At 34.2% G+C, this 27,045-nt stretch overlaps 2 protein-coding genes across 2 annotated transcripts; one reads left to right on the top strand and one right to left on the bottom strand.

The window, feature by feature from the left end:
* Window positions 1-283: 283 nt before the first annotated feature.
* Window positions 284-11,891, top strand: mettl24 (methyltransferase like 24). The gene is made up of 6 exons (XM_026255822.1): window positions 284-494; window positions 1,210-1,459; window positions 4,739-4,837; window positions 4,927-5,063; window positions 10,456-10,681; window positions 10,885-11,891. The coding sequence occupies exons 2-6, from the start codon at window positions 1,241-1,243 to the stop codon at window positions 11,047-11,049; spliced, it is 846 nt and encodes a 281-aa protein (XP_026111607.1). The 5' UTR covers window positions 284-494; window positions 1,210-1,240; the 3' UTR covers window positions 11,050-11,891.
* A 618-nt stretch (window positions 11,892-12,509) lies between these two features.
* Window positions 12,510-26,018, bottom strand: LOC113088749 (pre-mRNA-processing factor 17-like). Its single transcript, XM_026255817.1, has 15 exons — window positions 25,815-26,018; window positions 25,111-25,197; window positions 24,900-25,029; window positions 24,437-24,523; window positions 24,087-24,226; window positions 23,911-24,007; window positions 23,692-23,831; window positions 22,359-22,433; window positions 20,593-20,638; window positions 20,352-20,453; window positions 20,160-20,275; window positions 18,030-18,163; window positions 15,608-15,684; window positions 14,133-14,277; window positions 12,510-12,865 (listed from the first exon to the last, which is right to left on the bottom strand). The coding sequence occupies exons 1-15, from the start codon at window positions 25,995-25,997 to the stop codon at window positions 12,688-12,690; spliced, it is 1,737 nt and encodes a 578-aa protein (XP_026111602.1). The 5' UTR covers window positions 25,998-26,018; the 3' UTR covers window positions 12,510-12,687.
* Window positions 26,019-27,045: the final 1,027 nt, after the last annotated feature.

Here is a 27,045-nt window from a genome sequence, read left to right as displayed (position 1 = left end):
TTCACTTATTGATACCCGTCCCAACTTTTCTGGGATCAGGTTCGTATATAGAATAGATTGCACACCATTGCATGATTCATATGTGTTCAGTCCCTAAAATCTGGCTGTGATTTTGCTGTTGCATAACCCTGCTAGTAGCTGAAAACTCCTGCTATTCTTATATTTCACGAAGTTCCCATGAGTCTCTGCAGCAGAGCTTTCTTCTCTCCTCTCTCTTGTGAGGAACCGGTCGAGGGGCGGAGTGTGTGTGTGTGTGTGTGTCTAGAGTTACAGAGCCTCATCTGTCCAGAGGCGTATGGGTGGAGAGACTCTCAGATATGTGTGTGTGTTCAGATCCAGAGCTCACAGCGGCGTGGAGAAGATGTTTACCAGCGCTGGACTTGGTTCCCGAAGCCATTCTGAGTGTCTGAACGCATGCAGACGGAGAGAAGAACGACAGAAGTGAAGAAAACAAACATGGAGAGCAGAAGACCGAGGAGCACAGGGAGAGAGAGGTGAGCGAGGCACCATTAGTTATCATCAGTCAGTGCATTAACTAACAATGAGCAGGGAATTTAAAGTACACCGAAAAAAATTACTTTTTACATTTTCTTTAGATTTTAGGTTTTGAAATTTGAGAATTTTCTTATTGTCTTGTTTTCAGAAAAAAAAAGTCAGTTAGAATAAACAAAATAATGTGCTAACGTGGAAGCAAAATCATCTTATTTCAAGCAAAAACTCGCTTAATTTAGACTTTTTATTTTTTTTTAAACAAGATAATCATTTTTTACTTGATTTAAGAATTTGTAGATATTTTGGCTGGAAACGAGAGAAAAAAAAAGAGTGTTATTTCAGATACATTAAATAATATTAACAGTATTTAACATATTTAATATAATTACAAAAATGTTAAATGCTGAAAACGTAAATGTTGAAATAAACATTAATTAAGGCTTTTCATTTGCATTCAAATTCATACTTGAATCAAAATTATGAATAATTAAATCCCACAGGTTTCAGTTATTAAGTGTCCATCAGGGTGTGCAGTATTTATTATTAATTGATTATTGATGTGAATAGAACAATTATGAAGGCTTTTTAAAGTTGTATTAATTTCGATGACTTTTACAGGCCTATAAGTTAGTTTTTGTTTGTTTTATCATTGATTTAACTCCTGCTAGCTGTCTGGATATACATCATGCATTATTAAATGTTTGTGGTGTTGTTAAGGATGGAGGCACGCTTCTAGCTGAATTGTGAGATGGATCTGCTGTGCAGCTGCAGGACGAGGACGAGGACGAGTGTGTGTCGTCTGTGTCTGCTGCTGTCTCTGCTCTGTGTCTGCGCTCACGTCTACATGCAGCTCCAGGCTCCACGGAAACACAGCCAGCATCATCACCGGAGCGTCGCCACGGCAACAGATGCTGCAGCGGATGCTGGATCCACCTGCTGCTCAGCGCTGCATCATCACAGACGGAGAGTGAGAGTCAACAAAATTATTATTAAATAAATAACATTTATTTAAATAAAAAATGCAGTTAAACATTTTGTTTACATTGAAGTAGCACTCTATTAAAATAAAAAAATATATGTAAATATAAAATAATTACACTTCTTATTTACATAAACTAGAAGTGACACTATGTTAAAACAATTCAAATAAAATGCATTAAAATAAAAGGAACTAGGAATTTAACTATATTTAAATAAATTAATAAAATAATTATAAATGAGGACATTAATAAATTAAATCGGCATTATTTACAGTAGGAGTGGCACTAGATAAAACATTTTACATAATTAAATACAATTTAAAATAAAGTACATTTAAATAAATTAAATTGTAAATGAATTTATTTACATAAACTAATGGCACAATTTAAAAATAATATCATAAAACGCAAAAATTATAACTAATTGAATAAATTAAAATAAACTTAAAATTATTATATTTTAAAATAATATTTAAATAATTATGTTTCCATGTGCTTACTCACAAATAGCAATTTACCATGACATAACTTGATAAAAAAAAATATCAATTATAGAAAATAAATTTCCATGACTTTCCAAGTTTCCAAGTTTTATAGTTTTTCTAGAGAAATTATAGAGAAATTCCCAAACAAATTCAACAAAATTGTAGTTGTTGATGAAACTAAATGAAGAATAAAATATGATGCTTGTTTTGTCTTACTCTAAATCATTCCTGATTGAGAACGGTCTCATTAGAAAGAGTTAGAAAGAAAACAGCATCAGACTCTCAGCTGATGGAGAAAGAAGCAGCTTTAGATTGATATTTTCCCAGTTTTCCCGAGCGATACAGGATCCATCAGTTTCCTCTGTGTGTTGATGACTGCTCATGTCAGAAATGCTGTTAAACAAAAGCGTATTCATGCAGACAGACGCAATGCCTGACCTCTGACCTCTGTGACCACAAAGCTCCCTTTTCAATGCACTCGGACGATTTACTGAAACTAAATGTCTAAAATGACTCGTACATAAAACATGAGCTCATTAACATAACCCCGCCCACATTTACACTTCAAAACCTGTTTGGTATTCAGTGACTCTTCCTAATAAATGATGCTCATTTACATACAGGGGTCTTAAAGATATAGCAGCGTAAATATTGACTGATATCATAAAGTGGAAAAATAGCATTGAAAACAGGCAGAAGAGCATCGGTAAATAATAACATAAGCTTCATAAGCTTCTATTAAACACATCTTGAAAGCAGAGATTCAGTATTTTGAGGGAAGGGTTTATAGTCTCTATATTGGAACCATGTGAAGGGTGTGATACACATCAACACACACACAAACATGCAAAACTATCTGAACTATTCAGTGGTTTTGACTGAAAATTAAGAGATTGATACTTTTACTCATTGAGGATGCATTTCTGAAGATCATGTGACACTGAAGACTGGAGGAATGATGCTGAAAATACAGCGGAGCATCACAGAAATATATTACACTTTAACACAGATTCACACAGAACACAGTTCATTTAAATAAGAAAACTATTTCACAATTTTTAATGTATTTTTGATCAAATAAATGCATCACTGGTGAACAAAAGAGAGTTTTTCTAGAAAACATTAACCGACTGCAAACTTTTAAATGCTGGTGTGCAATGTCTAACTAAAAAAGCATCATAACAGCAGTATATATTCCTTTCTAATCTTCTAATAGAAGTAAGAGGACTCTTTCTTTCTGTCCTGAAATAAAAGAGTTTAATTTACAATGTAGACATGCGCCAAATGTCCACAAAGTCATTTATTCCTGTTGTTTGTGAAGGCAAGCATCACGGTTTTCAATGTTAGTGATGTAAACAAACCTGTTTACAAACATGCAATCATTTAATTCAAACAGCTTATTTCTAAGACAACCGCTGTTAGATTTCAAGATATTTGGGTTCATTATATTCGCTCATATTTCCGCTTCTCCTCAGATATTCCCCTTGTGATGTTTATCAAACTCTTCCTTTCAAACTCACGGTCTGTAAATGAGCGCTGAAGAGTGTTTCTGTAACACGAGCTCCGAGGGCTTCTGCGTGTCTGAAGAGCGGATATCAGGAATAATTGAAGACAGCTGTTAGCCGACGGCTACATGTGTGGCAGAGACTCGCTGGGGTTTTGTTGCTCCTTGAACGACTCCAAGTTATTCATTGATCCCTAAAACAGGAAATAAAAAGTAGTTCACCCAAAAATGTATATTTGCTGAAAGTTTACTCCCCATCAGACCATTAGAGATGTAATGGTTTGGAGAAATATAGCACTGCATCAGTGTCTCATCAATGGAAGTGAATGGGTGCCGTCAGAATGAGAGTCTGATAAAAACATCCCAATAATCCACAGCACTCCAGTCCATCAGTGAACATCTGGAGAAGACAAAACCTGAAACACATCCAGCATTAAGATGATTTTAACTCAAACACATAGAGTCTATAATCCATAATAACACTTCCTCCAGTGAAAAAGTGTTCAGGTCTGAATCAGGAGAGAAATCTGCACAGATCAAGCAGTGTTTAAACAAATATGCGTTTGGATTTCGATGTGAGAGACGACAGGAGATGCACTTTTTTACTTTTTATCAGCTGTTTGGACTCTCATTCTGACGGCACCCATTCACATCCATTGATGAGACACTGATGCAATGCTACATTTCTCCAAACCTGATGAGGAATCAAATTCATCCTAATCTCTAATAGCCTGAGGGTGAGGACATGTTCACAGAAAATGTTCATTTTTAAGTGCCCTGTTCCTTTAAGAGCAGATTATATGTGGACTCTTAATACACATCACAACTGAACCGCAGACAGAGAAGCACTGTAAGAGAAAACATGCTAATATTTATAGTACTGAAGGCACTTGGGAGGATGAAGCATTGCCAGCCCAGATGTTGTGCTCATGTTGAACCGGTTTTGTTTGACATTTGTAAGGAGGGACGGAAAAAATGCAGTTCTAATAAAAGCCACAGCTTCATCTGGGATCTGAATCACTGCTTCCAACTCTGATGAAACACCCAGATCACTCACATAATACTGATTACTCGTGTCTCTCCTGCTGCTGTTTTCCCACCAAAATGATGTCACTTCCTGTGGGACGACGATGATGTCACTGATTAAAAACTGTTGGAAGTTACAGGGTGTCTACACAAGGATATCAACTTTTAAAATGAAAACTAAAAAAAAAAAAGAGACATTCCCATCCATCACAGCCGCAGTGCTCAAGAGTTCAGTGTCTGTGTTTGTGTAGGTTTCCAGATGGAAGATCAGGCTGGAGCCGTGGGCCGCAGGAACTGGAGGTTTTCAGGAGGAAGCGGATCGGTTCCTCAGATACATCTCCACTCCGCAGGTACAAGCACAGCCTTCACTGAGCTACCCAGCTGATGCATGCTGATCTCCAGTGTGTGTGTGTGTGTGTGTGTGTGTGTGTGTGTGAAGCTGTCCTGCCAGAGACCCGCGTCTGTGCCGCCCGTGTTTGACGCAGTGCATCATGGGTCGTGGCTGCTGTGTTTGGATCACAGGTTCAGTCTGGTGCAGCGCATCGTGTCCAAACACTGTCGCGTCTACTCGCTCAGGTCAGTCCCTCGCTTCTGACTTTTATTTGTGACACATCATTAACATTTGAAACAATGCATCATGTTAAAAATGTAATTCAACATAATTCGACTTAAAAATAAATCACATTATCAAAAGCAAAAACACAGATCAGGTTAAAACAGTACACCATTATTTAAAATAATAATTTTTTTTAGATAAAAAATAAAAATGATTTGTAAAATCAATCATTCTTTATCTTTCATCAGTTCTTCGGCTTAATTTATGTGTGAAACATTTCAACCTGTATATTATGTTATAAATCTGAGTTTGAACTGTATCAAAATAACTTTGTTGAATTTTATTAGATTTATTATTTTCACAATTCACCAAAAATCCCATTATGAGAAAAAAAAACAGTTCTTACGCATTACTAAAATAAACACGAAAATATTTTTATAAGCAATATTGTAAAAAGTAAAATACATTTAATATAAACATTTACGTTTTTTTAATCATAAATGGTTAATTTTATAAACAAAATTGTAAATAGCGAAATAATTTGAATATATATATATATATATATATATATATATATATATATATATATATATATATATATATATATATATATATATATATATGTATATATGATTTTATAAATATTTGTACGTTTTTTTAAGATTTCTATATTAATTCTACACAATACTCAAATATTTAAACAAGAAATGTTTCAGGTAAAATCACCTTCTTTAGTTAATTGATAAAAACATTTCTCATAAAAATATGATAATGTTTAATGATAAAGATTAATGATTTTCTAGTGTATATTGTGTTTTACTCCCATGAAGCCATGGTTGATTTGGGTGTGAGGCGGTGGATGTTTTAATGTTCCTTCCTTTAACATGAAATCTGGAGAAACATCTCCACGTTTTGTGTGAGTCTTGAATGTTTGCTTGACTGGAAATGAGAAAGACACACCAGATCAAGACCAAACTCACAGGACTGTGAGAACTCAATATAATCCAGCTCTTTCTGAAGACACTCGGGGTGTGTTTGAGCATGTAAACGCCTGCGAGCTGACAGAGCCATTCACACACACTCACACGCATGCATGCTGATGAACCAGGTGTGTGTGTGTGTGTGTGTGTGTGTGTGTGTTCAGATTCACACACATTATTCATGCAGAAGCAGCAGCAGACAGATCAGTTTCAGAATCTCAATCTCTTGAGGAAATTCAACACTAAGAAACAAGCATCAGAGTTATTTTAGTAACTTAAATCATAAAAAACGTTAATTTCAATAAAAAAAACCAAGAGACATTTATAAACATATAAAAACATAGAACTTATTATTATTAAGTAATTCATTTAATTATATGTCAACATTTTCATAAAACTGTATAGGTATATTACAAATCAAAACAATTACTAAAATTAAATATATATATATATAAAGAAAACTATTTTAGTTTCTCTATTTTAGTGATGCTTATCTAACAGTCTTGCATTAAGAAAATGAAGCCAGTTTTTTGGGATTATTACAATTGTTTTGCATTTTGACTATTTTCATTAAACATTTTCCTCCAAATTTGCATTATTTTAATGCAAAACAAATGCATAAGAAATATTAAATAATTGACTGATGTCAGCACAGAAAATAATGCATTATATAAATACAATTAAACAATTGCAGGCTGAAGAGAATTTCAATTGTGTTTGTTAATTCATATTTGTCATTTATATTATTTACTAAAACCATTAACATACTTTAAATAAACTTTTACTGAAATAAAATCAGTGGCGGCTCTAGACAAATTTTACTAGGGGGGGCCAAGGAGGGGCCAGTGTTTAACCAGAGGGGCACATTAAAAATGGCAACATATTTTACTTAAATTTAATGCAAATAAATACAAAAAGTTATTCTTGAAAAAATCTAAACATGTTAATAAAAACAAATTACTATTAGTTCTCTTATAAAATTCAATCAGGCAATCATACATTTCACAATTTAATATTTATATATGAATGTCAAGAATTCAGAAGTGTATATATTTATAATGCTTACACTACACTACACAGAAATAATATACAATTCAATTATGCTTATTTTAAATGTATTGTGCAGGCTAAAAATATAAGCTTTTAATAATCTTTCAGTGCACAAAACCATGATAATATGAAACGCTTCAAAACTGAGCTCACAAAGTGATTTTAAGCATTTATAGTCAAATCCATGTTGAAGTGTTCAATGGATTTTTGTTTGCAGTGTGTCTTTTACCAGTAAAGCAAAAAAAGATGCAAAATCAAAGTCCTCAAACGTTGAACCAGATGAGTTGGGCTTTTTGCTCCACGACTGTTTATTTACAGCACAGCAGACAAATGTGAACCACACACCAAACAAGGTATTGTAAGTACATGGCCATGTACATACGCTCTGAATTTAACTCACACAATGATCGGAAATGTTTGATTTTCTGCAGATCAAGAAAAAAATAACTATAAAATTAGAGCTCTCTTTCAGAGAGAGATAATACCAATTCCTTACATAATAGCCTACCTAATTGGAATAGCATTGTGGAGAATATACCTTGGGAGAAAGTATGGACCTTGCCTCATAGATATCTGTTTACCAACAAAATAAAATAAATAACATTTAAATTAATTCACAAATGTTACCCAACTAAAGTTAGATATTGACGTGAGTTGCTGTTTTTGTCATTCTTCTGAAGAAGTCTTCATTCATTTATTTTGGCAATGCTCCTACACTGAAAAATTTTGGTCAGACTTTTTGGCGTTTATTCAGTGTTAGAGAAGTGACTTATCTTCTTGTTTTCATTTGGATTGTTTGACCATTCAAAAGAGAATACTGGAAAATATTACATAATTTATGTTTCCTGTTAGCTAAATTTCACATTTAGCTATAAACAAAAATTTACTGGCTCTAAACATCTTTTTTCTTTATTCAAATTGGACTTAGACAAGTATGTGGAAACTATACCACATCCTGACTTAAGAACGGGTTCGCGAATCATTTGAATCATTTGAGTCAGATCGCTACTTCAGAGGGGGTTTGCGAATCATTTGAATCATTTGAGTCAGATCGCTACTTAAGGGCGGGTTTACGAATCATTTGAATCATTTGAGTCAGCTTTCTACTTCAGAGCGGATTATGATTCATTTGAGTCATATCGCGACTTTAGAGCGGGTTCGCGAATCATTTGAGTCAGATCGGGACTTCAGAGCGGGTTTGCGAATCATTTGAATCATTTGAGTCAAATCGCTACTTAAGATCGGGTTTACGAATCATTTGAATCATTTGAGTCCGATCGCTACTTCACAGGGGGTTCGCGAATCGTTTGAGTCAGATCGCTACTTAAGAGCGGGTTTACGAATCATTTGAATCATTTGAGTCAGATCGCTACTTCAGAGGGGGTTCGCGAATCGTTTGAGTCAGATCGGGACTTCAGAGCGGGTTTGCGAATCATTTGAGTCAGATCGCTACTTAAGGGCGGGTTTACGAATCTTTTGAATCATTTGAGTCAGCTTTCTACTTCAGAGCGGATTATGATTCATTTGAGTCATATCGCGACTTTAGAGCGGGTTCGCGAATCATTTGAATCATTTGAGTCAGATCGCTACTTAAGGGCGGGTTTACGAATCATTTGAATCATTTGAGTCAGATCGCTACTTCAGAGGGGGTTCGCGAATCGTTTGAGTCAGATCGGGACTTCAGAGCGGGTTTGCGAATCATTTGAGTCAGATCGCTACTTAAGGGCGGGTTTACGAATCATTTGAATCATTTGAGTCAGCTTTCTACTTCAGAGCGGATTATGATTCATTTGAGTCATATCGCGACTTTAGAGCGGGTTCGCGAATCATTTGAGTCAGATCGGGACTTCAGAGCGGGTTTGCGAATCATTTGAATCATTTGAGTCAGATCGCTACTTAAGGGCGGGTTTGCGAATCATTTGAATCATTTGAGTCAGATCGCTACTTAAGGGCGGGTTTGCGAATCATTTGAATCATTTGAGTCAGATCGCTACTTAAGGGCGGGTTTACGAATCATTTGAATCATTTGAGTCAGATCGCTACTTAAGAGCGGGTTTACGAATCATTTGAATAATTTGAGTCAGATTTCTACTTCAGAGCGGATTCGGATTCATTTGAGTCATATCGCGACTTTAGAGCGGGTTCGCGAATCATTTGAGTCCAGTGGCGGCTCTAGACAAATTTTACTAGGGGGCCAAGGAGGGGCCAGTGTTTAACCAGAGGGGCACATTAAAAATGTCAACATATTTTATTTAAATGTAATGCAAATAAATACAAAAATTCTTGAGAAAAATCTACACAGTAATTTTACACAATCTAAACATGTTAATAAAAACAAATTACTATTAGTACTCTTATAAAATTCAATCAGGCAATCATACATTTCACAATTTAATATTTATATATGAATGTCAAGAATTCAGAAGTGTATATATTTATAATGCTTACACTACACAGAAATAATATACAATTCAATTATGCTTATTTTAAATGTATTGTGCAGGCTAAAAATATAATAAGCTTTTAATAATCTTTCAGTGCGCAAAACCATGATAATATGAAACGCTTCAAAACTGAGCTCACAAAGTGATTTTAAAAGTTTACGGCTTTTAAAACATGTGTGATCTAACAGGAACAAACATACAAATACACAAAATAAAAGTCATTTTGTGCAAATGAGCATCGCAGGTGTCATCGAGTCTTAAAGACACAGCAGCACTGCTTCTGAACAAACACACACTTAATATTCAGAGCCAGATCTCATCCGTGGAAGTTTCGAGAGCACCTGGAATGATCCCAGAAAGCGTGAATCATCTGCAATGCAAACACTTCAGATCAGGTTTGAGCTCTGGACACATTACAGACCGAGAGCTGAATGAATCATTCATGAACGTCTGTCACGTCCTCAGAGAATCAAGCACATCTGAACCTCCTCTAGCTAAAACCCTCCAGATCTGAAGAGTCTGGTAATGTTCTCCACACGCTCGTATGCTCTTTCACCTGTTCACCTGGAAATGAAAATGTGCATGCAGCACTGCATCGGTGTCACATCTTAATATGTGTGTGTGTGTGTCTCTCTCTCTTCTCTCTCTGTGTGTGTGTCTCTCTCTCTCTCTCTCTCTCTCTCTCTCTCTGTGTGTGTCTCTCTCTCTCTCTCTGTCTCTCTGTGTGTGTCTCTCTATCTCTCTCTCTCTCTGTGTGTGTGTGTGTGTGTTTCTCTCTCTCTCTCTCTGTGTGTGTGTGTGTCTCTCTCTCTCTCTCTCTCTCTCTCTCTCTGTGTGTGTGTGTGTGTGTGTCTCTCTCTCTCTCTCTCTCTCTCTGTGTGTGTGTGTGTGTGTGTCTCTCTCTCTCTCTCTCTCTCTCTCTCTGTGTGTGTGTGTAGGCTGGGAGCAGAGGATGATTCTCTGGAGCGTGTGTTGGCCGGCTCCGGCTGTGAGGTTCACTGTTTTGACCCCAGCATCAGTCGAGCTCATCTGCAGGAGGGTAACATGTGGCTCCATCGCCTCTCAGTGGACTGGAGGGACCCGAACCCCGCCGTCCCCGTCCAGAGACTCCACAGCGGCTCCAAGAAGCTCTCCGCCATCCTCAGCCACTTCGGACACAGACGGGTCAGAGCAGCAAACACACACGCTCCTGTTTTCAACTAAAATGTCACAATTTGACTCCTGCAATGTATTTTATCAGACTGCTTCTGTGCTGCAGGGACACATTTGTAACATCTTCTAGTCTCAGTGTAGCAGATGTAGAAGTGGGAGGAGCCAGGTCTGTGTCAGTGATGATGATGATGATGATGATGGTGGTGTTCTCTCAGGTGGACGTCCTGAAGGTGGATCTGGAAAGCGCGGAGTGGAAGATCCTGGAGAACCTGATCCTGGAGCAGGTGCTGGACTCGGTCGGTCTGCTGCTGCTGGAGCTGCACCTGCAGTGGGCGGGGTTTGAGGTGGGCGGGGACGAGCCCTCGGTGGTCCGCTATTAGTTCAGTCTGCTGAAGGAGCTGGAGCGCGCTCACTTCCGCCTCTACCACAGCTACAGCGACCCGAGCAAGCCCCGCCTCTTCCTGCACAGAAACCTCCGGAACACCAGCAGCTCCTTCACCCTGGGCTGGGTCAACACCCGCTTCACGCTCTGAGGATACCGTCAGGACATCTGTGACCCGGAGCACTAAACCAGTCAGAAGGGTCGCTTTTCCGAAACTGAGGTTCATGCATCATCTGAAGCTGAATAAATCATCTCTCCAGTGATGTGTGGTTTGTGAGGAGGACAATATCTGTCTGAGACGCAACTATCTGTAAATCTGGAAACTGAGGGAGCAAAAACATCTAAATATTGAGAAAATCATCTTTAAAGTTGTTCAGATGAAGTTCTTAGCAATGCATATTACTAATCAAACATTAAGTTTTATATATTTATGGTAGGACATTTACTAAATATCTTCATGAACATGATCTTATCTTAATATCCTAATGATTTTTGATATAAAAGAGAAATGTATCATTTTGACTCATACAATGTTTTGTCTATTGCTACAAATATAACAGAGAGAGTCAAGACTGATTTTTATTTGTAATAATTTTGGCCACCACTTTATATATTATTAAGAGAGATCTTTTTGTGAAAAGAGCATGCATTTGAGACGGACTGCAGTTGAATTAAAATGACTAGTTTTATTTTAAGTACAGATTAAAATGTATGAATGAAATATTATGCTTTATAAAAACGGGTTGAATTGAGATCAATTCAGGCCACTTTATAATTATAAGAAGATTAATTCTCTCAGCATTGTGTGCAAATACAGTGTGTATAAAATATATTTGTCACGTACCTTGACTCTTGCTGAAGTGCATTCTGGGATTGCCTTCTCCGTATAAAACTTACATCAATATATAAATATTACTACTGTGATAACATTAATGAATAGCGTAAACTATTAGTTAAATTATATCAACCAATAAATTTGACTATTGCAAAAATTCTATTGTACTGTAAATAAAATAATTTTATAAATTATTAGAATTATTCTAAATAATTTAACCTACATTATACATTTAAATACAGAAGTATTATTAGTAGTAACACAATTTTAGTTATTAAAATGTATTAAAATATTTAAATTGCCCTTATACTATTGTAAAGTAAAAATATAATTCAGAATTTCTCAAATATATATATATATATATATATATATATAGAATATTTAAATAACTACAAATATTACAACTGTCATACTACTGCAATGAATATTAAAAAAATTGAGAATTAAAATGCAGTATTTTACACTATATTGTCTTAAAAGCCAATGAGGCGTTTACTCCCTCATTAAAGATGTTCAAGTATCTTTTTATGCCTCTAATCCAATGCTTTGATGTAATAAATTGGCTTTAAATGAAGAAACGTCGATGTTAACAAAGAATAAATTATTTTCACAGACCGCAGAAATATACAAGACACATTTATTATCCTCAAGAAGACACTGGAGATACAGATTGATTCATTATAAAACAAAAGCATGAGTGTGTGTGTGTGTGTGTGTGTGTTTATGACTGGATACCAGCACTGTAATATTAATAATAATGAGCACAATCCTCGTCACATCAGTGTTAAGCTGATGTTGAGCTCAGTCCCAGAGCTTGATCTGTCCGTCCCAGCCGCAGGTGATCACTTTCGACGTCTCGTGAGGATGCCAGAGCGCGCTGATGCACACCTTATCATGAGCCTTGATGCGGTGATACAGCTTCGTCGTCTTCCAGTCCCAGATATTCAGCTTCCCGTCAGCGTCGCCGGAAACCACGTAACTGCAGAGAGAAGCAGACCAAAACACCTCAAATAAAGCTACAGGAGAGCATGCACGCGGACAGAAAATACACTGAAAAATTATATAATATATATGCAATCAATAAATAATTTTATATATAAATACATTATTTATTATTATTAATATTAATATGATTTTTAATTATTTAAAATATATGTCTATATTTATGCATTGCTCTGAAATGTTTCAAAAAGGTTATTATTATGGCTTTTTGTTTTATTTATTTTTTTTAGCAGTGAAATCAATATTTCAATCAAAACATCTCTAAATATATTAAAATCATCAATGCATATTTACACAATGTTTTTTTGAGTGAGAAAGAAACTTTATCCTTTATATTTACTAATGAAAAAATACATGTTTATGAAGATAATGTACATATTTATTATCTAGGGTTTCACGATTAATCAAAATAAAAACCAGAATGATCATGTCTCAAAGGCTGAGATTTAATTAAATAATGTTGCTTCCCAAAAATTTAATTTTCTACAAAAAAAAATAAAAGCTTGATTTAATGTTTGAAAATAAATACTTGTTCAACTATAAAAAATAAAAGGAATATTATACTATTTTCTCAATTTTTGATTTGTTTAAACCCCATATATTAATTAATTTGTTTTTATTTATCATTTTATTTAGCAACAATACTCAAAATAATAAAATCATATCATTTTTTTCATATCTATCAAACCAAATCATAATGAGATTTATTATCAGACTATTATAGAAAAATAAAAACAACTAGAAAATATTAATATAAATATATATTAAAATCTATTTGTAATTATTAATATACTGCTCCACCAAAAAAAAGTGTTTGAAAAAGACATTAGTATTGCAATTTTAGACTATTACAATATACATTTATTTACAATGACAAATTTACAAAATTAATTAAAAAATGCAATAATATTTTACAATATTACTATTATTAGTATTTTTCTTCAATGCTATTATTTGATTTATTTTAGTGAAATATAATATAAATTTTAGTCATTAATAAATAATATTAATATTTTACGTATTAGTAATAATAATAACCAGAACTATTATTATGGTGTTCTTTTCATATTGATAAATAAAGTACTTTTTTCTTCCAAAATTGTACGGCTCTAGAAACAAGCACAGCAAACCTAATAATTAACATTTTAAACTAACTAATGCATTTATACTCATGAATCTGGCATCTTGCTGCGGTCTTTAAGAATTAAAAGCACTTTAGGACGTTAATGTTTGAGGAGCTTCACCTCATGTCCGGAGAGAAGTCCACCTGACAGGCGTATCCCGCCACCATGTGACCCTTGAAGATCTTCTTCTTGTTGAGCCGGAATCTGTTCTGCGCTCCGAAGATCAGGATCTGATTGTCCATGGACTGACACGCCAGCCACTTCCCTGAGAATATGACACGATACCTCAAGATATTACTGCACAGCTCACCTAGAATCACTAATCAGGTTACGTTCAACAATAAATCACGCTTTAAACCAGCAAATTATGACACATGTGAAACGGTTTGCTATTAAAAACCATGGTAAAATAACATTCATAATTGCATTTGAAGACTCAAACACGTTTATGATTCTTTCTTCTTCATCGATTTTTAGAAATGCCATTGAGACGTGCACAGACGATAAAATACAACATTTGAAGTCGTAAGGCAAGAACACAGTATGGTTTCAGGTTTTAGGAAGCCTGACCTGAAAGGGTTAAAGCAGTTGTAAAAGTCTGAAGTTTTAACATTTCGGTCGATTAGACAGATGTTGATAACGTTTCTAGCATGACTAGCAAGTCGCTAGCATGACTAACAAGTGAGTAGCATGTCATTAGCATGATTAGCCTGTCACTAGCACGTCGCTAACATCACTAGCAATTGACTAGCATGTTGTTAACATGATTAGCAAGTTACTAGCATGTTGCTAGCATGACTGACAAGTGAGTAGCATGTCATTAGCATGATTACCCTGTTACTAGCATACTGCCAGCATGATAAGAAAGTTACTAGCATGTCGCTAGCATGACTAGCAATTGATCAGTATGTTGCTAGCATGATTAACAAGTGACCAGCATGTCGCTAGCATGATTAGCATGAAAATGTTGCTAGGATGTTTAGTAAGTGATTAGGATACTCAATATGCTTCTAGCATGATTAACATGCTGGTAGCATGTTTAGCAAGTTACTAGCGTATCGCTAGCATGATAATCAAGTTACTAACATGTCGTTAGCTTGTTTTTATCATGATTAACATGCTATGAGCATGTTGCTAGCATGATTAGCATGTCGCTATGAACTAAACTAGTAATTAAAACAAAATTGGGAATAATCACTTTTTAAAATGGACAAATTGACATTTAAAACTGTTAGATTTTTTTGTATAGTTAAAACTAAACCACAAAAAGCATCTTTAAAATTAAAATAAATAGATCGATATTTAGAGTATTATTTAACAGTCTTGATACTGTTTTGTCGAAGGTGCTGTTCTTGTGGCTGTAAACAGCAGCTCTTTAAAGAACCAGAGCTGAAGATAAGCTAAAGAGAGGAAATAATTCTGTACTAGTTCTAGTTAACCTCACTGAGCAGCTAGTCAGTTACTGGACGACGATTAGCCGAGGTCTCAGAAGAGAGACTCATTCATACGCAGCAGAACGAGACGTCTGTCACTCAGACTGAAAACCGTCCGCGTCTGACGACTGATCACAGAGAGGAAGTGATGATGTCACTCACCGTTGGGCGAGAGCGTGACCGCAGGCATCGAGTGCATACTGGGCTCAGCGATGTACTTGAAGTCCACAGGAATATCCCTGAAAATACACATAGACAGTAAAGCATGAAAACATGCAATGCATATAAGATTTTTATATTCGACACATACACGACTATTTAGAGAATATATAACCAGCAGTGAAACGTGAGTGACACACACACACACACAAACATATCTATATACAGTAAAAAAGTGCAAAATACACTACTTTTGAAGGCATTATTAGTTTTGCATTATGCAATTAATCGCTGAAAATAATGTGATTTATCGCGACAAAAAAATGCATGCACACACATCTATATACAGTACATATACACTAAATTAATAAGAAAACAATTCACATTTTTTAAAGATACATAGAATATTTAATATTATTTATTTACAAAATAATAACTAGTGTAAAAAGCACCTTATTTTTTTAAAGTGTTTGCAAACCAAATGTTATTATACTTTTGATCATATAGCAGTACTTTCAAATGAAAAAAAGTGCATTATCAGTTTTGTGGATAATGCGATTAATTGCAATTATGCAATTTTTTACATTTTTATTGTTGCCAAGCATTTATATATTATACACACAAACACTTCTATATACAGTAGATATGCACCAAAATAATAAGAAAACAATTCAAATTTTTCAAGATACATAGAATATTTCATATTATTTAATTACAAAATAATAAAATAATATTTTTAGAATTGTGGTTCAGGTTTCCCCCCCCCAAGTTTTTTTTTTTAAGTGCACATTTAAATATTTGCATTTAAATTATTTAGTTTTACGGTTCAGTTTTATGGCTCTGTAAGAGTGCGTATTTTTAAACTGAAATCTGACTCTTGTGTTTCTTTAACCACAAAGACATCTAAAAGAAACCGTTTTCTTCCATTACGAACTGCAGGAGTGTAACACATCCACATACAGTACTGAAGATCTGCACTAAACACACTCAGAAACACAGAGATTGCGTTTCTAATCCGTTATCTCACTCTCTTTTATGAGGTTTGTACTCAATCTACGCCTCCAAACTGGACCAGAACAATCCCTGGAGAGCACAGACGGACCCAGAATAACTCACCAGACACGAGAACCAGAGCAAACACGGCTCAGATAACTACGTGTACTGCGTTAAGAGCGTGTTACAGCGCATGTATATCACTGCTCTTTCTGATTCTGATTGCTTTTACTGTCCTCGTTTGTATAAAAGCATCTGCTAAATGACTAAATGTTAATGTGGCTGTGTGCTGTTCCTTTTAATATGATAAAGTGTGTCAGTTTATAACAATATAAACACAGTTATTGTGGAGTAAAGACGATTAAATAAAACCATTTGTGACAAATAACGTCACATTTTCCATAAACTCAGCTAGAAAAATTAATTCTAGAGACAAGCTAAATATATCACGATATTACATATTCATTATATTCTTACGTGACCTGTTTGCTAATATTTAACGAATATACTACGTCAATTTGTTTTTGTACAATTAAAGAAAAAATTAATAACATTTTAAATGTTTTAAATAATAATAATATTGTTTCTTTCAAAAACATGAAAAATCGTGACTTTTGGTAGAGTAAATATGACTGGTAGTGTATATAAATATACATAACTCAATTATTTCATTAAACATTTGATTAAAAATCTACATGAAGTGCAATTTAAATGTTTATATGCAACTAGATTATTAAATAAGTGTGATTGATTCTAATTTTTTTTTGTTTCTCAATTTAATTGATTACAGTAATAAAATTATTACAGAACAAAAGTTGATCAGTTTTATTTTAATATAACCGAGATACTATTATTGTTTATTAATATATTTAAATATTTCTATACATTTTTACATTTTCCGAACTCTGTCATTTTTATTAGTACTGTATATATTTTATACATTTTTATATCAGTATAACAAACTAAATGCAAATGAAAAATGTTGCCTTTGCAACTAGCTGGAAAACACACACACACAAACGCCCCCTAAACACCTCATTAAACACGCCACTACATGTTTACATACCTATGTGGAAATATTTGTGTAATGCTGCCCAAATGTTAACGCAAAGCTAACGAGTACTTGTAGTGTTCGGCCAATCACAATGCACTGAGTCAGTTGACCAATCAGAGCAGACTGCTCTTGTCAGTAGGAGGAGCTTTGTAGAAAATACCGTGTTTAAGAGAGGCGGGGCATAGAGGACTTACAATAATTTACAGTATTTTCAAAAACAATGTGTTTAAAAAAAAAGCATCATATGACTCCTTTAATTGTTTCATTTTCAGATGTAGTTTTAGTTAACTATAACAAAGCCGATGTAGATTTATTTTCCTTTTTCTAACCTGTTGAAAAGCTTCAGCAAAGAATTAAACGAATGAAGCGAGTCCTCACCACTCCCAGACGCGCAGGCTCTTGTCGTCCGAGGTGCTGACGAAGCGGCGGTTCTCGTCCACGAATGTGATGGTGTTGACGGCGCCGAGGTGTCTGTCGTACTCCTGAACCACCTCACCGGAGCGGATGTCCCACTGCGCACACACACACACACACACACACACGCCGCATCAGTCAACAAAACCAGAGGAACTAACTCTATCGTTACCATATATATATATATATATATATATATATATATATATATATATATATATATATATATATATATATATATATATATTTACACACACAAAACTTAATTACTAAAACTAAAATTATAATTGTGTACACCAAAAAAATAAGAATACACAAAAAAAAAAAAAATGGAAATGAATAAAAATTATATAGACATTTAAGAAAGCCATTAAAATAATAAAAATACACAACTAAAATCACTAAAATTAGAAAGAAAACAAATTGAAAAAACTATTAAAATGTCAAAATATACAACTAAATTACTAAAAAAAAAAAAATTTTAATAATGTTTATGTATAATTAAAAAAGTTAATATAAAAGGCAAAAATACACAACTAAATTAGTACAACTGAAATTTATACAAAAAATTATATAAAAAAATGTAATGACAAATACCCAAATAAATTACTAAAATGAGAATAAAAACGTATAAAAAAATTAATGACAAACACAAAAAAACAAATAAACCTGAAATATTTATAAAATGTCTATAGACTTTTTAAAAAGTTAATATAAAAGTTCTAAATTTCTAAAGCTGGATAAAATCAAAAGAATCAAAAGAATCAAAAATCAAAGAAACATTTAGACATTAGGAAATAGACATTAAAGGACAACTAATTTAATAAAAAAATAAAAATAGAAATTAGAAAAAAAAACATTCAAAAAAAAATACACGACTAAATTTCAAAATTTTAAAATTATATAGACATTAAAAACACAACTAACTTAATTGAAAACCAAAAATATAAACTAATTAAATACTAATAAAATCTCTGAAATTACACTTAAGTAACACTACGCTGTATTCGCAAATTAGTTCATAAATGCATTAAGCGTAATCGTATTAACATAGATGGCATACGCCGATTTTAATAGAAATATACAGGCTAGTGGGGCTGGAAAATAATCAAGTTTTTTTTTTTTTTTTTTTTTTACAGTTTTTTCAATAACAGTATGGTTTTTAAACATTTCTGATATTTCGATATACATCACCAGTGTTCCCCATAAACTGATTTTTTTTGTGGGGTTTTTACTTCATTGAATAAACATGAGTGCTGCACCTTTCAAAATCAAAACAAGGCGCGGGTGTTTTATATGAATGTATTTGAGCTGGGAAACCGCTAGGTTTTTCAGTCTAAAAGCGCCTCCTGCTGGAAAACAATGAATTTGCATTTTTAGTAAAAATCACGTCTCCTCCAGATTTCTGCAGCAACTCTGAGCACTTTTCATAATCTTGTTTTCTGGCTGACGCACATTTGTTTTAATCTATAAGAATAATTAGCCTACACTACCAGTTTTAAGAAATGTATTTTGCTCACCAGGCCTACATTTATTTGATCCAAAGTACAGCAAAAACTCTAAAATTCAGAAATATTTTTACTATTTAAAATAATCACTTTCCATGTGAATATCAAATAAACTCTAATTTATTTCTACGATGCACAGCTGAATTTCCATCATCATCACTACTCCAGTCTTCAGAGTCACATGATCTTCTCAAATCATCCTAACAGCCGATTATAAATATTTAAAACACTTTTTTTCAAGAGTCCTTGATGAATCAAAGATCAGCAATTATCTAAAAAAAAAAAAAAAGCTTCTGTAACATTATACACTACTCCATTCAGTATAATATTTTTAAATAAATGCTTAAAATGAATCAAAAGTGATGGTTAAAGGCATTTAAAATCGTGTTCATATGGATATCGGAATTATATCGTATCGAAATTAAGTAATGTATCGTGATATACTTTTGTGAATGATGTGACTTGCACCTGATTAAGGGGAAGAAAGCATTGCATTTTGGGTAATAAACTACTTGCTACCGCCAGTCCCTTTCATAATGCAATTAAGCTCTTGCTCTGATTCGAGTGCATGCTCTCGATCTGGTACCTGGACGATCTTCTTGTCCGACATCCCAGCAACAAACAGGTTCTGTTTGTCCTCGTCCGGGTTGAACTTGACGCAGTAGGGAACCTTCCTGTTGGTGAAGCGTGAGATGCACTGACCTGAGGAGCAGAGGAGACTCTTTAGCGCTGATGGACAACACCACGAACACAATCTGTGTCTGAGTGAAGCTCTCACCCGTCTCCGAGTCCCAGAGCTTCAGATATCGGTCGTAGGCGGCGCTCAGGAACTGTGTGCCAGTGTTGTTGAAGCACACGTCACGCACAGCTTTACTGTGACCTACACAGACACCAGACTTCACTCAGATCCACACTCATTCTCTTATGCTCACTAAAGCTGCATTGATTTGATCAGCTAAACAATAAAAGCTCTTTAGCACATCACTTGGACAGAGAGCGTCTGTAATGACCAGACTCACCAATAAAGGTCCGTGCACATCTCCGGTCATTATACACCTCCCACAACTACGAGAGAAGACAGAAACAACATCAGCTCGTTCTGATCTACACACAGCTAGCATACACTCTTCAAACACTGATCAATCATGAAAAGTAGCTTTAGATGCATGGACCGCTCATTAAACCTGATTACATAATAACAACTAGAATTAATAACTTTTTTTTTACTCCAACAGACCATTTTATATTATTGCATTTTTGTACACTAATTATTAATATTATAACCATTTTAAATTATTGCATTTTTGTATACTCATTATATTCATATTAATATTATATTATTCTAAATCACCGTTTTGCACAATAATAATTAATATTACTATTACAATAATCATGATTTTTTATTCTAACTTAATATTTACATTAAATTATTTTTTAATTACATTAATATCATATTAATCTAAACTTTTATATTATCATTTTTTTACATTGTCATCAAAATATTAACAACAATCATTTGCATTTTTTTTATTCTAACATTCCAAGTTCTCCTAATATTATTATTGTTATTAATTTTATTACATTATAATACATAATAATAATAATAATAATAATAATAATCCTATTAATTCTTTCAACAGACTTTATTAAATGCTTGTATAATTATAATAATTATTATTATTTCCATTATTTATTAAATTAATAGAGTATTTAATTTTAATTTAACCCTTGTGGATTGTTCAAATTGTTCACTACCCTTTCGATACTCCATATAACTCCATATACAAGCCAGAAACTAAGCCTTTTTTTGCACAGGCCTATCTAAAGGGTTAATGGTCCCACCTAGTGATCAACTGTAAAAATAACAAATTTTACCTCTTCCCAACAGGGAAAACCACAAACAATCAAGAATGCATGATTATATGGTGTCATGGCTTTGCAATCAAAACATTTCGTTATAATGGAAGTCAATGAGGCAAAAACAGCCACCAACAACAAATTAGGGAGAAAAAAATTAATCTAATGCTGCACAAAAACTAACAATGCATCAAAGCCAATTTTGTTTCTAATCTTTGACATGCCCAAGACTGTGATAAAAGGTAAAAAAAATATCCAGTCCACAATCACTTTTTATATTGAAAATATGTAATTTTGTGTGTGTTTTTTTTTTACATCATTTATGAACTTGGTAATTAAAAAGTTAAAATCTTGGAATTTTTTTTAAAAATTTGGTAGTTTTGATCAGGACTGAGGTTGATTAATAGTTATGCAAAAAAAAAAAAGGAAAAAAAAGTATCTGATACATTTTTACAGCAATTTAATTTAGTGGATGTCTTCATCCACGAACAACTCGAAAGGGTAGTGAATTTGCCCACAGTGTACCGTTGAGTTTTTGAAACATTTCAAAGCATTTTCCCAAAATATGGGTCAAAATAAGATTTGGCACCAAAAATCATTCCATTAGCTCAAACACAGAGAAAGTTGTGGCCAAAATAAGACTCAACTTTACCCCCTAGTGGACGAAAACGTCCCCAACAACGCATAAGGGTTAAGATTATTAACAATAACAACAGCACAATATAATAATAAATGACTTTTGCTTTACCAACACACTGCATTAAATGCTTGTAAAATGATTATTATTACAACTATTATATTATTAGATGAACTGACTGTTATTATTTAAGCATTAGAACAAACCCTGTCTTAAGACGAAGTGAAGAAGAGTTTGATGTAACGTGTGCTGCAGTGTAACACTGTATCAAGAGCAAACTTATGATCTGACCTTGATCTTACAGTCCATGGAGCAGGAGAGCAGGAGATGACCAGACCGCGGGAACAGACGGATGGCACTGACCCCCTGCAGACAGGAGCAGAGTCAGTGTGTGTGTGTGTGTGTGTGTGTGTGCTGAGAGCCTTTTAAAGCAGCATGAACTCCAGCCACACACACACTCACTGTTTGCAAACGTCACTGATGTCGTCATAAAAAGGAATTCACTTTATTTATTAAATGCATTTAGAAAAATTTGGATGAATAGATCAAAAGAAGGGCATTTCATCTGATTAAACTGTTGACAGAAACTCCAAGAGCTGCACTACTTTGGTTTAAAGTATGCAAATGAATATGATTCAGATGCATGCACTTCTTAAAGTAATAATTAAAAAGAAGAAATTCCGAAAAAATTAAATTGGACCTTATAATAAGCTTGTTGAATTTTGTAGCTTTTATGACTTCAATTAAACTAATATTTCATTTAACTGTAAAAACAGAATCCAGAGAGAATTACAGCATAAAATTACAAATAAATAAATAAAAAAGGTTAAGAAAAAATAGATTTTGTTAGGCAATAACATTTTAAACTGTGAGATTACTAAATTTTGATTATAATTTAATTTACACATTAAAACAGAAATAAAAAGGAAATTCAGAAAAATAAAAGTAATTTGAGAAAATATTAAGTGAATTTCTTAGGGCCCTAAAAATGTATTTTTTTGTTAATAAATTGTTGTTTTGTGTAGGTTTCATGATTTCAATCAATACATTTTTTTTAAAACGAGACAAATTAAAACACAAAAATTCTGAAAATAAAAAGGAATTTGAAAAAAAAAATTATTAAATGTATCTCACAGGGCCCTAAAAATATTTTTTTTTTAAAAATAAATAATAAAAAAATAATATATATATATAAAAAAAAATTTTTTTTATAAATTGTGGTTCAATTGTGTATAGTTTCGTTTAATTGCATTTTGATGGCTAATATTTAATTCAACCATAAAAACAGAATCCAGAAAAACAAAACACAAAGAAATTCTGAAAATTAAAAGGAATTTGAAAAAAATTAATTAAGTTGATTTCGTAGGGCCCTAATAATAATTTATTATTGTTATTAAATTGTCATTTTGTGAACGTTTCATGATTCAGTTATTAAATTTGAATTTTTTTTAAATAATTTTTGAATATTTTTTTTGGCCAGAAAAATGAAAAACACTAAAACTCTGAAACTTTTTTTTTCTGTTAATAAATTGTGGTTCAGTTGTGTATGTTTCATAGTTGCGTTTAATAGCATTTAAATGACTACTATGTAACTGAACCCTAAACACAGACCCGTGAGGCGTACCTTGGTGTGTCCGGTCCAGACGTGCAGCTGTTTCTTGGGCAGGTAGCATTTGTCCGGGACGTCTGCTGAGCGCAGGTTGATGCCCACGTCCTGAGGAACGTGCAGGTACGAGCGGCCCTGGTAATCGTACGCATCTTTAACTGTAATGAAGGAGAGAAAGCGTTCAGCAGCAGACCACGGACACGTTTAGCCGTGTGTGTGTGTGTGTGTGTGTCGTACTGTGCAGGATGGTCTTCTCCTCCGCTGGAGCCTCTTCTTCATTCTTGCCTCTCTTCTGTCTCTTGGCCAGGATCTCGTCCAGCTCTTTCTTCTCGTCCTGTCATAATAACAGCGGTTGAAGGTTTTAGCTTCATTAGAAACCAGTACTCCAGTGAGTCGGTGTCTGAGCGCCTCACCTCGGAGGGTTTGGCCACGTCTCTCTCATCCTGGTATTTGGCCCAGGGTCCGAGGAAGCTCTCGATGTCCGAAGCGTCTCCACCTTTCACCTTCTTCCTCTTCTCTGACTTCTTGACCCCCGTCTCAAACGCCATCAGACCTTGTGTGACAATAACAGCAGGATTTAACAGCTCTTTCTGATCACGCACACTTAGAAGCTGTTGGAATGGATTTAGTGGTTGAATGGTTGTGCTACTGTTTTATTTTAATGTCAATGTTTAATCCTCAATAACTGCACTGAATGGTGACACAGAGGGGTTTAACATGCGATGTTAAAGATGAGAAAGATGCTGAATGATGTGAAGCAGACCTTTGTTCTTCTCTGCTTCCTCCACGGCTCCGATGTAGCTGCTGGACGAGACCTGACTGGTGTCCACAGACGGGTCCAGAGCGTACCCTGACCATGATCACACACACACACACACACACACACAGGATATCAATCATACACGCTCTACTGATGATCACAGACCAACCAGAAACGCTACCCATCCAGTCAATGGTTTCTCGAGCAGTAAATCATCATTTTTTCATGATTTCTGAAGATCATGTGACACTGAAAACTGAAGTAATGATGCTGAAAAAACGGCGGAGCATCACAGAAATAAATTACACTTTAACAGATATTCACACGGAAAACAGATGTTTTAAATAGTAAAAATATTTCACAATTTTACTGTTTGTGCTGTACTCCTAATCAAATAAAAGCATGCTTTTGATGAGAAGAGGAGGCAACCTCTTGTACACAAGTAACTACGCTGCACTTCTCTCACCGAATGTCGAGAAGGTTCTCCTCTGTTGCTCAAACATGAAGTCGTTGACGTGCGCCGGTTCGGCGTAACCAGACAGCATGTTCCTCGGCGCCGCCATCTGCTGCGATCTGAACGGGTTCGCTGGTCCAAACTGCAATGAGACGAGAGAAGAGATATGATTAAGACACATATTATACTCAATCAGTCTAGACAAACCGCTTCATCAAGTCACCTCGGGAGCAAACATGGTTTCATACGAGGGGTTATATGTGACTTCTTTGAGCGCTGGATCGAGATGAACCCCGGTCATAACATCTTCCTGACAGACACAAAAACACAAAACAGGATTTTATTTGTTATATTTGTGTCTCTGCAGCAAAAAAGCAGTCTGAAGTCATATTTGTAGCGATAGACATCAAAACATTGTATGAGTCAAAATTATACATTTCTCTTTTATGCCAAAAATAATTAGGATATTAAGTAAAGATCATGTTCCATAAAGATATTTAGTACATTTTCTAACGCAACTATATCAAAACATCATTTTTTATTAGTAATATGAACTTTATTTAAACACTTTAAAGATGATTTTCTCAATATTTCGATTTTTTTGCTACCTCAGATTCCAGATGTTCGAATAGTTGTATCTCAGACAGATATTGTCCGATTATAACAAACCACACATCAATGGAGAGATGATTTATTCAGATAATGTATGAAACTGACTCTTACGACTGTAGTTGTTGTCTAGGGCTAACTAATGATTGAGTAAACAGAATAAACTGTTCTTTTTCCATATAGAGTAAATACATAACCGTGTCAGCATTTATCAAACTACAGCTCACTAAAAATCATTTATATGTCATAGAAAGCAAGTATTTTGAGGTTTGTTTGTTTGAGGCGAACGTTAGCGGCGCGTTTCTTGTTTAACGTTACCTTAACGGCGACCTCGGGCGCGGAATTCAGCACGGCTATGGACGTTACACTGCCAGATTTTAACGGCTGGAGATGAGCTAGTGCGTCTGGGTCGACTTTCTCCGGACTTGTACCGGATTTAGACTCGTTTTCCGAATCTGAGTCGCTGCCGTAAGAAACGAGGGAAGCTGCCGCCGCCGCCATCTTTGTTGTTATGGGTCTTTCGCCAGCAGGTCCTCACAGATGAGGAGAGTTAGCAAATTAATTCGTCCTCTTAGAATAAACGTTATTACAAATATTTATAATTTAAATAGATAAATTATTTGTTAAACTTTAATATGTCTGAAATTGAATTCAAGGGATGGCAGTTATTATAGAGAAATAATTAGACGTTTTGATCTTTTAGGACGCTTCTTCAGAGGAAACCGCTCACGAGAGCGCGCACTGCGCTTATCAGTATCAGTTTTTAAATAAAAAAGTTAACTGAAATAAAATAAAATTAAAAACACGCTTAATTCATCCAATTTTATTTAGCATTAATTATTTTGTTTTGTTTAATTTATTTTGCTGCCAAAGAGAATTTTGACCTTTTTTGTTACTCTTGGTTTTTTATTTCCTATTCTCTTGCACTTTCTTTCTTTATTTTAGCTATTTTTCCGTTTTCTGTATTGTATTCTTTGCATATGCAACATTGTAATACGCTTATTGTTAATTATGAATAAACATTTCTCGTTTTATTGTATATAATATTATGTTTATGATACGAGTGAGTAACAAATAGATATAGAATCAGTCTTATTTTAATATTATTGAGTTATAGAGTTTTTTTTTTCGTTTTTATTTAAAGTTTTAAATTGTTTTTAAATTTACATTCGAATATCTTATTGTGCGCCTTTTTTATTTATTTATTTATATTGTTTATTCAAATATAGAGTGTATTTATTTTTATTTAAGATTTAGTTATTTTAGTACATTTTAGTACATCAAGTTAAAGTTATTATCTCGTTCTTTAGTATGTTGTATTAGCACTAACAAGCATACATTTTATATTCTACATAAATAGTATTATTATTAGGTTAAATTAGTATTATTATATTATTAATAACAATAAATAAGTCGTTTGATTGGGCGTATGGGTGTGGTCTGTGCGCGATATCGGCCAATCAGCTGAGGCATCCCATCTGTGGGCGGGGCCTCGGTGTGTTGCAGCGAGTTCTGTGCGGTTTCTTCAGTTCGACAGAAAGTGGGCCGT

This window comes from Carassius auratus, unplaced genomic scaffold (genome assembly GCF_003368295.1).
Source record: "Carassius auratus strain Wakin unplaced genomic scaffold, ASM336829v1 scaf_tig00047001, whole genome shotgun sequence".
Taxonomy (NCBI): domain Eukaryota; kingdom Metazoa; phylum Chordata; class Actinopteri; order Cypriniformes; family Cyprinidae; genus Carassius; species Carassius auratus.
Note: the sequence above shows the minus strand (reverse complement) of the source record. Positions and strands in the feature narration are given on the sequence as shown.